Source organism: Leuresthes tenuis, unplaced genomic scaffold (assembly GCF_036924035.1).
Source record: "Leuresthes tenuis unplaced genomic scaffold, fLeuTen1.0.hap1 SCAF_20, whole genome shotgun sequence".
Lineage (NCBI taxonomy): Eukaryota > Metazoa > Chordata > Actinopteri > Atheriniformes > Atherinopsidae > Leuresthes > Leuresthes tenuis.
In genome coordinates, this window is record NW_027325374.1 from 16,154,646 (window position 1) to 16,167,835 (window position 13,190).

Consider the following 13,190-nt stretch of genomic DNA (forward strand, 5'->3'; position numbering starts at 1 on the left):
ATTTTACTTCAATCTGGCAAATGGTTATTAATGCAGCTAGCTCATATGTTATTAGATAATGCATAATGTATTCGGAATTTGAGAACACTTGTAATATGGAATTTTACAACCATTTTAGAAGCCTTTTAATCCAAATCATTTACTTCGACATTTACTTAATCTCTTTAATAACACAATGCAATTTTATTCCATCACGTTTTCAGATATTCTGTTGGTTTTACGGAAGGTTTTTATTAAATTGTTTTATTGAACCATTTATTTAATTGTTTCTTTGCGGAACGGAATGAACTTCTTTTTTCTTTTCTTTTTTTATAAATATCCAAATTTACCCCTACAAATAACTTGGATTCTAATATGTCAACAAAATGAACAATGTGGTAGTGATGTGCAATTTTGAACTTATTGACTTAACAAGGACACCGTAGATCTAAGCGCCCTTCTTCGTTACCTTGGAGACGTTTCCACTTCTATCATGTAAGGGAGATACTTAGCAGCAAAATGAAAGAGGTGAAAAGAAACACCACGACTCTGAAAAGCAATGTCAACGAAGACAACGGGGAAGCGTACGGAAGAGAAAGGCCACACTTAGCGGAAGACAGAGAAATTACAAAGTTGGTGAGGTGGTCTGAACATTTTAATTTAGTACATGTAGGCGAAAACCGCGTACAGCATTCCGAAGTTGACGGTACCTATGAACTCCCCGCACTTTTTTTCCTGAGTATACAGAGGTAATGAATCACTGATAACGTTAATGAACTCCACATTAATCTTTAGAGCAAGGAATTGCTTGAAGTGTGCGTTTCCAGACACCTGTCTGCGGCTGAGCTGTGTTTGCTGGTTTGTCTCTGGTGACAGATACGAGGGGGAAACCTGTGAAGGGCAGTTTGATGGAGAGGGAGTTGCTTATTTTGAAGAAGGACATTCATACAAGGTACAACTGTCATGAACTCCACTGGCTGTCAGAGCTGAGAGGACATGTCTGAAAATGAAATCAAACTCACTTGTGTATTAAAAAACAGACTTAAAAGTATTCAAACTAATTCAAATGTTGGTTATTTCAGTGGCCAATTATGTTGAAATTGCATGAAACTATGGAAACTATCTCAGTCTAAAGTTGTTAATGACACTGATTATAACAAAACTGCTACTTTTTTTTTTTAAGGGAATATTTTCCAAAGGACTTATGGATGGATTTGGTGTTATCACTCTGGCAACTGGACTGAAATATGAGGTAGGGTACGATACGATATGTTATGGTAACATCAGTGGGCCTAAATGGAAGTGAGCTCCTCTGAAGGAGTTTGCAAAGGGCTTTACAGTACAATAACCAATAGCTCTCAACATGTAACTCATGTACCCACGGGTAAAACAGTATTTTCTAGTAATAAATGGCTCAACAAAGGTCAAAGTTAGTACAAGTTTCTTTTCCAACAGGGAGAATTTGTGAGCAATATGCCAATGGGCCGGGGCACCTATACCTGGCCGGATGGCAGCACCTATACAGGGGAAGTCTACAATGGTGTACGACATGGCATGGGAACCTACAAATGTGCCAGAAGCAGCTTGTCATATACAGGGCAGTGGGCTAAGGGCAAATGGCATGGAAAGGTAGGATCCACTCATTGTTTTTTTTATCAGGTATAACACTGGTAAAGTCTTTAAAGATTTTGAAGTTATTTGGTTTTTATTGGTCTTGTCTGTGTTAGGGTACTGCCTATTATAATGAGGATAAGACCTCTTGGTACAAAGGAGACTGGGTGATGAACAACAGAGAGGGATGGGGAGTGAGATGGTATGTATGAAGTATGTACAGCTTCTGAGTTGTAGCCTGTGTTGCCTTTGAACAGCCCAGAGATAACATCTGTTCTAAAAACAGCTACCCGTCTGGTAACATTTACTCTGGTGAGTGGAAGAACAACACGAGGCATGGAGAGGGCACGATGTGGTGGCGGAGAATGGGACAGCAATATGTTGGGAAATGGCAGGATGGAGTCCAGGTAGGTACACCATTTAGTCCCCCTCCCATACTATTAACATCAACATACATATCCAACTAATTTTCAAATTCACATAAAACCAGATTTGTGTTGTTTTTGATCTCATGAGCTCTTCTTGCTGGCAGCATGGTCAAGGCACACACGTCTGGATCTTGATGCGAATGGATGGATCGCAGTATTCCCAGAGCAATCAGTACAAAGGGGACTTTTTTCAGGGCCAAAGGCACGGAGAGGGAACCTTTCACTACGCCAGTGGTTCGGTCTACAAAGGAGAGTGGAAGAACAATAAAAAACATGGACAGGTTAGTCACCCAGCATCACGCCTCACTATTAGTTTGGGAAAAAAATGCTTGAAATGCAGTAAGATTGCACTAAAAAGGCTTCGAGTGCCCTTTTTCATCGGTTTTGAGGAGCTGGGCTTGACAGAACAACAAAAGTTTTTTAGTGTGCACTCTTCTTTGTCACTTTAAGAGTTGACAGACCTAAAGAGATTCTAACTGTGATGAAATTCTTAAAACGCATATTTTAGGGTATGTAATTAACATGCAATGTTAAGAATGTGTGCACGATGCGGTTTTAGGGCAAATTCACTTTCCAGGATGGTCGTGTATTTGAAGGAGAGTTTGTGGATGATCAGATGAAGATACCCAACTTGAATGGAAGCAGAGCTCCAACTCCTCTTGGTAAAAAAAAAACGCATTTTTATAAATAGTAGATGAATCCAAAATATGATTAACAATGCTAGCGTTTGAAACTGTCTCGTTGCAGGTGGATCCCCTTTGTCAGACGGTGACTCATTTAAACTGGGACCTGACATGGCTCTGAGCATTGAATGTCTTCTGGAGAAAATCCCAGAGAAAAAGCGTGCCACTGAATGCAAACAGGTCAGCTCCCGCCTCCACGTGCAAAATGATCCACATAAGGTCTTATCGCTAACGTTTTTACCCCCCCCCACGCCCCTGCCCTGATGCTGCGGCTAACAGGTGGAGTTTGTGGTGCTGCAGCAAGACATGAAGCTGAGGTCTATCTATAGTTTCTACAGCAGACTTGGCCATCCTCACTCCCCAGACAACACGTTCCTGCTGTCCCGCCTGCAGTTTTGGCGCCTGCTCAAAGACTGCAACATCCATCATCACGGCATTACTCTAACACAGATAGACCATTTTATCAAAGGTAAAGCACACTGTCATTCAGCATCCCCACCAGTTAATCAATGTCTCAGACGCAGGACAGAGCAACGATTATAGTTTGATCTTTGTGTTTTAGAGGAGGCCAGTTTAGCAGAGATTCACTCTCCTTTCACGCCCATTCTGCATCGTAAGCTCCTCAGCAGTCTGGTGATCGTGGCCCACCATATCTACAGTAAAGATATGATGTAAGGAGCAGCCAACAGACAGTCAGAGAACACCTGGACAACATTTGTTGTTTAGCTTAGAAATAGAATTTCATCTCTATTTACAGGTCACAAAACAATGTTCTGGCTGCCTGCTTATCCAAACTAATAACAGATGCCATTCTGCCAAATGCTAAGGAAGTGAAAGGTACTGACTTTGTATTACTGCTGCATTGGTGAGTATGAAAAACACAGTGGGAATTAATAGGACAAATAATGTACAAATGTCTTCGATTGTTTCATCCTTCTGTGGATTTATTTTCATTGTTCTTAGATATCGTTAATTGCTTACGGATATACATTACTCTATTTTTACCACAAGTATTTTCCTATATAATGTAATCATTATTTCTTCATTTTTTTTCCGTGTTCTGGTCAGATTAGCTTTCCTGCCTGTGCTGAGGAACCAGCTGATTCACTCATGATACAATAGTATCCATATTTTCCTATTGTTTTACAGCTGTATTCTCTTTAATGGAACTTATTTGTTAAAACCTAAAGGAGAACAACTAAAACGCAGTAAAACACTGAATGAAAATAACTGCTGTACATACGCCAGTGCATCAGGCCAACAGCTGGTTCCTTGCTTGTTGTGTTTTGCCACTACAAACCCGATTCTTCTTCTTCAGACTGATCTCTGTTCGCTGAACTCTGTGTTGATACAGAGCTGCACTCAGTAACTACAACTGTGCTGTCCAGGCTTCCTGTTTAAGCAGCCAGACGTCGCAGCGATGGCTATGAAGTACACAAAGCAGTACTGGGAAGTGTACGAGGCTTTCTGCAGGGTGAACGCAGCCCACAGAGACGACGTGACCATGACCTACCGACACGTGCTGTGGATGTTCAAGGTGTAACACGCTGACCACTCAGAGCAACATACAAACCAGATCCAGTTTGCATCAAAGCTACCCGTCATTTCTATGAATTCTAAATATGGACGGAGGAATCAGCTAAGACAGGGTTTTTTTTTTTTTAAAAGGCTATGCGATACAGATACGTTTAGAACAAGGTTGTTCACTTCACAACCACGACAGACTGCCAACTAACAAAATGACAGAAACAGGTCTGAGACGTTTTGTGATGATTAATGCATTGATACCCTTGACAGGATCTCCGTCTGCTGGACCATGAGTTGACCACAGCGAGATTATTGGAGATCATCAGTGCTGAGAGTCAGGACCGCAACAACTTGTCTTCTTCTCTGGATCTGGAGGTCTGCCCATGTTTACACCAGACGAAGGATTAGAACTCATCCAATTAGGCTTTTATTTTTTAATGCATTTCCTCTGCATTCTGGCACCATTGTTGCTGCGCTGTCTCTCCGTCGCAGATCACATTCCTGGAGTTTTTTGAGGTACTGGCGGGCTGTGCTGAGGTGAAACCTCAGCAGGTTTCTGATGTCCTGGAGGAGGACCGGGCTCTGCTCAGGTCTGACAGTCAGGCCAGAGGTGAGCTGCCTGCGATGGAGGTAAATGAGAAAAAAAGACCCTCTGCACTCATTATCCGTTCTATATAAAGGTTGGAGTTGCTGCTACATGCTGTGAATCAGTTTGTAATGTTAGAAATGAGAAAGTCTGCACAACAAAATACATTTCTAACTAGCAAGTAGTTCAACATGCAAAACAAAGAAATAGAAGCTTAATGTAGCTCCGCCCCTAAGATCAATTGATCTTTAGCCTGTCCTTAGAAAATGTCCTCTGTCCTTCTTCGTCTGAAAAGATGAAAATGACATCTCTGTATCCAGTATTGCTGATAAATAATGAACTTTTTATTGACATCTTACAATAGATGGGAAGTACCACTGGTCAGGAGGTTGAGAGTCAGCACGTCAGAACTGAAGACCACAAGATGCCTCATTCTACAGGTTTCATTTATTTTTTGAACATGTTTTCTGAACACTTTTTATGAAGGCCTGAATTGTAAAATCAAACATTCGTTATACATTGAATTCATATCTAATGAGTGTGAATATACTGCATACGCTGACCAGCTCACTTTTAGATGGAAGATCTGAGACATTTAGAGCTTTTACAAATGATAGATCCACTCATTTTTGGCCCAACATAATATATATACTGCATATATATTGTTTTTTTTAGAGGATACAGTGGAGAACAGACACGAAGTGAAGGAGGCACAAACCAGTGAAGTGGATGCCAAAGACCACAAACTCAATCTTATCCAAACAATTCATCACTTTTTGAACCACATTTTCTTCCCTGCATACGAACATCACCAGCTGGTGACCAGAGAAATGGAGACGTGAACGCGTGCTCATACAAGCTGTGGTATATTCCTTTTTGTTGGGTCAGATTTCAATATGATGAATTGGAGAAAAGTGGAGAAATTAAATATCTGATGGGTAAATGTTCATTCACTTGTATTATTTCATGTTTCAGGCTTTCAGGACAGCTGTTGACAAAAAATACCATTCATAACTCTTCACGAATCACATGAAAATCTATATTGGCACTTTAGAACAGATATTCGTATCTCCAAACGTTCGGAGTCCTCTTTAGTCAAGTCTGCCATGGTGTGCCACCGTGTTTTTGTTGTGCTATTGGGCCCACTGTAAATCTTTCAAGTCAGATGTCACCGAATCCTACACAACTCACTTTTTATGTAGAATTAAAGTCATACACAGTGTCGTGTAATATAAGATTCTATTATAAGCAGCAAAGGAACATGAACAGGATAAAAGCTTCTGTTCAGTACCTGCGGTTTTTAAAGGAAGACGCAAGACGCCATTTCCTGCTCGGAAAAAGAACTTTAATTTGAACTTTTTGGAAAACAACGCTATTTTCTGCTAATCTAAAACAGAATTTAAAAGTATTCAAATGTTATAAGGGATCATTTTGAAAAACAATCTGTTGCTACATGCTCGGAGGGGTGAAGACCATCAGGTCATTTGGACAGACAGACTGCCGTATCCTGTCCTTCAGGTCCGGGGTGAACAGAAGCAGGGCGGAGTCCGCCGTCTGGACCTAAAAAACGACAAAATGTATTCAGTGACCCGGTGCCATTAAAGAAAGCAGCTATTATCAAAAGCCCAGTAATCTGTGGATTTAAGTAGACATCTACATGTAAAGCAATGAGAAGTGGAAAAACTTTAACCTGTGGTGACTGAAGAGTTAACACCGCTGACAGTGCTGTGGTGACAGGGTGAGAGTGAGAGTGAGAAAAACAGGAGAGTTATTGAAAGGAACTAAGGCAAACACACCTTATTAAAAAAAAAAAGTGATATTCAGTTATTTAAAAGTCCCAAAGTTACCTCACTAAAAACTCTAAATATAGAATCTGTCATTTTAACAGCAACACTGAGGTTGCTGAGGTACAAAACCCAAGTGAGCATGCAATGTATCTGTGGGGGGGGGGGGGGGGGGGGGGGGGGGTTTAATCGGTAATACCTTGCTGGGTAAGCAGTTCTTCAGGTTGACTTCTGGGACTCTCCATCTCTACATCTTCTGCCATGGGCGACAAAGTCTCTCCGGCAACGGTCTCCCTCGGTGACAGGCTGCATCTCTGTGAAGGCTGGAGGTAACGCTCAAAGTCCAACCCAGGAATTTCCTATAGTCGAAGAATAATACAAGGGCGATCATTGCAAAGCCCGAGCAAATCAGTCATCACCTATCAGGTGAGAATGAGTTGGTTTTTTTTAAATCATACAGAAACAAAACAAATGAAATGTAAGACATGGTTAACCTCATTGACTGAGATTTCAGGCGTGTGACACACAGATTGTTGGGTCTCCACAGGGCCCATCACAGCAGGAGAGGAGATGGGAGTCAGGCCAGGAGTTATGCAAGGTGACAGCATGAAACTCAGAGCTGCTGAAGGCTCAGGAGCCTGGACCGGAGAAGGTGATTTGCATGGAGTGAGGGAGAGCCTTGGGGTGGCAGGGAGGCCATTGTTAACGGCTTCAGCTGGGTTTTCTTGCTCCTTTTCTACAGACACGGTCGGGAGCATTTGTACTGGTGTGCCCAATGCAGGAAGAGAAGCGGCGTCTTCTTGTGTAGAGACGCTTTCTGACTGTTGTGAGGAATCTCTCTCGCACTGGGCCTCACCCGAAAGCACTTCCTTCACCGGTGAGAAACAAAGAGAGCCATTTGCAGCACCCGCTCTGTTCTGGGACAGCTGAGGAGTGCCTCGCTGAGACGCTGGTGCTGGCGTTTGCTCGAGGGTTAGGCGTAGTTGCACTGGAGTGTGGACAGGTTGAGCAGGGGAAGCGTGTGCATAAACAGGAGTCTGGGCCAACGCAACGGATCGTCGGCTGACTCTTCTGGGTGAGAGATATGTGGAGCAAGGAGAGGCCTGAGGCAGCACAGCAGCACTCAGACGGCTGGATCTTCTGACTGAAAATACAGAAAACAACAATATGTTCGACTTTGTTATCAGAACAAAACTTAAAGCTCAAACAGCAGGGGAATTTTTTTTTTAAAAATGAAAAAATCTTACCTGGTGGTTTCGCTGGGCTCTCAACCCGGAAGAAACCTCCATTAAAAACCACTGTTTCCAGGGCTTGGGCCCCTGTTTGGGAGGGTGGCTCCTGAGCGCTGGGGTCACTGGCAGTGCTCCCAGCATCGCTGGCCTCCTTCTCTGCCTCGGCTGCCTGCTGCCTGGCTTTCATGGCTGCTTTTACAGCAGCCAGGCGAGACTTTGCTGCTGCTTTGGTTCCTGTTGGCTTGGCAGGTGCAGCTGATGGTTTCTGTCAAAAAGGAAAGACGCGCGTATTGACCGGGGAAACGAAAGACTTCTTTAAAGCAGAAAGCCAGCTCTTCAACAAAGATGCTTTTTGTTGATACAAATGTTCATGCTCAAGATTACAAAAACAAATCAGAAATGAGGGACAGCGTTAGATGATTAGGTTGGTTCATGTGCAATGCTGGTCTGTTCTCAAACATTCACACAACAGTACAATTCTGTTTTATCAAACCAAGAAACCACAGAAATGCAAAAATGTTAGATGCTAAGTTTGATCTTCACCTTCACCGCTTTCCTTTGCCGTGGTGGGGGTTTGTGCTCCTCCACCCAGCCTCGGCCTTCCGCCTCTTTAAGAGCATCAAACTTCTTGTTGACATCTTCCACCTGACAGCCCACATAAACAAGATAAATGTGGTTATCTTCATGCGTTTCCAGTCTATAAGACCCTTATCTTGCTGCTGTGGGGTACCCACCTGGTAATAAACCATGTCCCAGAATCCCTGCAGGTCAGTGCAGGTGGTGATCTTCTCCCCTCGGCCCAGCTCACAGTCGTCCACAAGACCACCGAACTGGTTAAAGCGCTCGTTCATCAGCAGCCGTGCTTGACCAACAGCTGTACGCATACGGTCTCTCACTATCAGACAGGAGAAAGAACGGCGCTGGCTTAAAACAGCTCATTTGATTAATTACGTCATAATCCCTGGTTCGTCCAATAATCCTAATGAAAAGACCAGATCAAATATATTAAGACACTTAAAACGTAAGGGGATGCACTCACTTTCTTCTGGGATAGACTCATCCTCCACTTTAGATTCCCAGTGGAGAGACAGAGTTGTGAGTCTCTCTGTCTCATTGACAATTTCTGATCTGAATAATTTGCAAAAAAAAAAAAGAGTCAAAAGACTATAAATGGCATTTTAAAATAGATGAAAAAAATAAAGAAAAAAAAGAGGTGCACCACCTGAAGTATGGAACGTCGTGCTTGGACTCCAGGGGCGTGCCTGGAATTGGAGGGGCTGCTGTGGAGGATTTAGGAGGTGGAGAGCAGTGAGGTGTTATGGGTTTGCTTGGCTCAGCTTCAGGCTCACCAGTGAATGCTGGGGCTGGTGGAAGATTGAAGCTGGAGCTGTGGGGGGGTGGGACAAAACAAAACAATAACATCATGCTATTTAGATTAAAGAAAATCTCAAATTTTAAATCAGGTGTTCTAAAGCAACAAGGCATGGTTGTGTTTTTACATATCTTCAACAAACACAAACAGAACAAAGGGGAAATCAGACCTTGGTGTAAGAAAGGCGTCTGCTGAGCGAGGAGTGAGAGGGTCAAACTTGAACGATGACAAGCCAACAGGCGCCTGGAAGACAAAACCCTTAGGAGCAAATGACGGTAACGCAGCATCCACAGCAGGATCAGATCCCTCTGGAGCCTGGTCCACCATCATGTCCTCCTCCTCAGAACAGGATGTGGGGCTGGGAGGACAAAGCGGTTTCTCCGACTCCTGCGCCTGACGCTCCTTCAGCTCTGGCTCCTGTACAAAACAGTAACAGCAAACTCGCTGATCTCAAAGTTCCCCCCCAAAAAATAAAAAAAATCCAGTTTTTAACATGTTGCGTGGGACACTCACAGAAGTGCTCATCTTGGGAATATCAGGGTGGGTTGTGTTGCTCACAGCTGCTGTATATTAAAGGAGAGGAGCAATTAAAACCACTCGTGTTCACAAGAAAAAAGAAACACTGTTCAACTGGGCAGATCTTTGTCAGTATATATATAAAAAAACACCTTTGCAGTCTCCTGGTCCACCTGATGGGGGGGCCACAGGGTTAACAACTGCGCGGGTCCTTGTGGCTCTTACATCTGAAGGCAAAGAGAGACATTTAATGTATGCAGTTTTCTGGAAGTGTCTTAGTCATTTTACATCAAATCAAATTTGGCCACAAAATGAAGGAATAAAACAAGTTCAAAGACTGCTCAAGAACTTTATTGTGTCTTTGTGTACCTGCAACCCTGTCCTTAGGTTTATCTTTCACCACAGCAGCTTTTGTAACAGGAGGCCTGTTGGCTGACCTGGTTGATACAGCTCGTACGGCGGGTCCCGCTACGGTAGTTTGGCCTAACACAGAGGCACAGATTGAGATGCGAATACAGAAACACGATATGATGACACCAACACACTGGCCGGGCTTGTCCTTTAATTAGTTACCTGCACAAACTCTGGTTTTGGTGGCAGTTGGCGCTGGCTTGACAGGAGCCACACGGGTCCTGGTTGATCTTTCAACAGCTGGTTGTGCAAAGCGAAGAATGAGAAGTCACGCCTAATGCACAAGGCTACGGCTGATTGGATGCTTTATGCTCTATAAAGGGACATCCAGTTCGCTTACCTGTCTTTGCCCCAATATTTGGATCCTGCATTTTCAAGGGCTGTACGGATATTGGCAAAAGAAAAACAATGCGACAAATTGTATATTAGTTTGTATCTAATAGGTTAGAGATTGATAGGGAAACATGAGAACAACGCCTTGGATCAAAGGGAAGAGTATCACCTTTGGTGCTTCATGCTGCTGCTGTTTCATTGAACGGGTGACTCTAGAGCTCTGGGTAGGAGCTATGTCCACCTTTTTCTAAAAAAAAAAAAAAGAAGAAAAGTTACATGTTGATCACTGGCTACAATGATCTTCTCAATAAAGAATCATCCCTCCATTGTCAATTATGTCATCACATCATAAAGAACATAAAAACTAATGGGAAGAGGTGAAATAAAGACATGCTCGCGGTGAATCGTCCTCACCTGCTTTGGTCTAGTTGTGGCAGTTAGGACAACAGGCAGCGTGACAACAGTAAGGTCATCCTTTGGTTGATAAACTCCAGTCTTAAATACCCGTTTACGCTCCCTTTCTCTCTTTTCCTTCTCGAGAGCCTTCCGTTCCTTCCAGCGCTCAAGCTGCTTCACCCTCTCCTCTTGTGCTGTAGCTGTGGGGAACCATGCGTAATAAAGCATAAATAAGCTAGAACGAGGAGCACATAAAAGGCAGTTCCCTGCTTATCACATTTGCATATTTCAACACAATATAAAAGGTGAATTAAAAATTGATTTAGGCATCTTCTTGTACTGTGTGCAGGACAGCTCGAGTTGTCAGTCTGATGGATATCAAAGCCATACTTTTAACAGGTCTTGGATCGTTCTGGGTCTTCTCCTGAATGGTTGACATGTTGGCCACTGTGATGGAGGCATCCAGGCAAGACATTTCCAGCTCTTGGAGCTTATGCAGCTGCCTGCGTGTGTTCACAGACCGCTCTCGATTCTCCTTTAGGGACTGAGACCTTCTGCGAGACATTTTCACCCTCAGCATTGACACACTGGTGTCCCGCTGCCGCAGGTAAGCAAATCGAGACTCCATGTTCAGGTATCTGGAATAGTTAAGGAGCAGAATAAGATTATGAAATAAAATGTACACTGCATTTGAGAGAAATAACAACAACAAAGCAGCAGCTGGAAAACGTATACACATAGTTTTAGTACTGTGATAACTTAAGTCCCACCTGGTGGGTAAAAATGAGACCAAAACAAGCTTCACTCCGATATCAAGCCATATATATATATATATATATATATCTCAAGGACTATATTTCTCTGATTTTTTTTTACACAGGTTTCAATTATTCAATCAATATATTCAATCAAAACGATGTGAGTGTTACACTGATCACACGCCTCAAAGAAAGGTACTTAAAAAAGAGAGTAAAAATAGACCATAACGTGAGTCACTACACATTTCTCGAATAGGTGCGAAATATACATTTTACACACGGCGACCCAACCGACGGATTATTAAGTGGGTATAGAAAATGGATGGATAGATACATTTTACATGAGAGCAACCAAACGATTAAACTCAAGCTAGTTCAACAGCTAACACCACACAGTGTGTTCAAGGCAACCATAGCAAAGCTGTTACTTTAGCAACCAACGACTTACAATAGAAAGAGAATATATTCAACCGTATCCTACCTCGTTTAATTTCCAAAAAAAAGTCACGTCTAAAAACACTCTTTTTTTGACTAGCTTCTAAAAACCGTATTCAACAACGAGCGCACTTAATGCTATCTAAAAAAAAAACACAAACACAACCGCATACACACACCAATCATGGCGGGTGAGTGTTTGAAATTTGTCTAAGCTGAAGCTGATTGGCTGTGTTTTGGGAACGTGAGCTCCGATTGGTCGTTTATCTTCTTCTTCGGATAGGATAATGTAGTCCCAACTCAATGTTTCAAGAACAAATGAAGAAAAAGCTTCAAAATGACAAATTCTGTGACATTTGTAACACCGTACTTTCTAAGTACTTAAATAGGGGGCAGCGGGACTTATTTTCTTGGTTTTTTTTTTAGCATTTCGCCTCTCATCTGGACGGCCTGAGTTCTAACTGGCGGGTGGGGAGTTTGAATTTTTTTTTTAAAACTGCTGTGGGGATTTTTAGGTCACATGTCACCATCAATCCGCCCATTCTTCGGAGTTGTTTGTATTGTTGTGAATTGTAGGTGAGCATGTTAGACGTTTTGCTTGTATGGTTCAAGGTTTTAATGGTGGTGAAGTGATCTGGGGAAAGAGTATCATGGCTGCATCTATATATGTAAAAAAATAATAAAATGTTGATTAAGTAACATGAAGGTAGATCACAGTAGTGGAGTCTGTACTCTTTTACAATGTTACACTAATCCAATAATTTACCATACAAAGAAAAATTACTTCTTAATTTATTTAAAGTTAATGCAGTTGTTTACACACCACAATCATTTTGACATGACATCTTAAAACTGCCACTGTTCATCAAATGAAACTAGTAAACTGGTGCATGTCAGTTTTTAAATTAGTGGCTATGATGTGGGCATAAGAACAAAAAAATAGAATAAAACAAACAAAAAGTACTGTGGAGAAATCAAGTAAGCAGTTAACAAAACCCTACAAGTATGTACAAAGAAAATGACACACATACAGTCAAAATCTGGATATATTTTTTTTTTACACTCAATTACAAGAAGAAAAAAAAAGACAATTTTTGTTGGTTAATTTAACAAAAAAAAAAAAAAACTTGGTGAGAAAG

At 42.1% G+C, this 13,190-nt stretch overlaps 2 protein-coding genes across 2 annotated transcripts; one reads left to right on the forward strand and one right to left on the reverse strand.

Annotated features, from left to right (window-relative positions):
- Nucleotides 1-498: 498 nt before the first annotated feature.
- On the forward strand, nt 499-5,656 carry rsph10b (radial spoke head 10 homolog B). Its single transcript, XM_072372932.1, has 17 exons — nt 499-615; nt 775-837; nt 1,163-1,231; nt 1,435-1,608; nt 1,707-1,792; nt 1,877-1,997; nt 2,123-2,299; nt 2,578-2,680; nt 2,766-2,881; nt 2,981-3,170; nt 3,264-3,372; nt 3,459-3,538; nt 4,090-4,238; nt 4,499-4,603; nt 4,721-4,858; nt 5,179-5,254; nt 5,490-5,656. Exons 1-17 carry the CDS (start codon nt 499-501, stop codon nt 5,654-5,656), a joined length of 2,040 nt encoding a protein of 679 aa, XP_072229033.1.
- Nucleotides 5,657-6,145: 489 nt separating this feature from the next.
- On the reverse strand, nt 6,146-11,492 carry dlgap5 (discs, large (Drosophila) homolog-associated protein 5). The gene is given in 18 exon segments (XM_072373593.1): nt 6,146-6,374; nt 6,505-6,587; nt 6,798-6,957; nt 7,093-7,742; nt 7,846-8,095; nt 8,374-8,475; nt 8,565-8,725; nt 8,870-8,958; nt 9,053-9,217; nt 9,372-9,619; nt 9,716-9,765; nt 9,871-9,945; nt 10,088-10,201; nt 10,292-10,379; nt 10,474-10,509; nt 10,632-10,709; nt 10,877-11,058; nt 11,249-11,492. Coding segments are annotated over 18 exon segments (2,880 nt in total). The 5' UTR covers nt 11,487-11,492; the 3' UTR covers nt 6,146-6,263.
- Between the last annotated feature and the right edge of the window lie 1,698 nt (nt 11,493-13,190).

Bases quoted from the DNA above. Each gene is read 5' to 3' on its own strand.
- rsph10b (XM_072372932.1), top strand. From the start codon at position 499: ATGAAAGAGGTGAAAAGAAACACCACGACTCTGAAAAGCAATGTCAAC. The intron at 2,882-2,980 runs GTCAGCTCCCGC...TGCGGCTAACAG, and splicing joins GTGCCACTGAATGCAAACAG to GTGGAGTTTGTGGTGCTGCA. The intron at 3,171-3,263 runs GTAAAGCACACT...TTTGTGTTTTAG, and splicing joins GATAGACCATTTTATCAAAG to AGGAGGCCAGTTTAGCAGAG.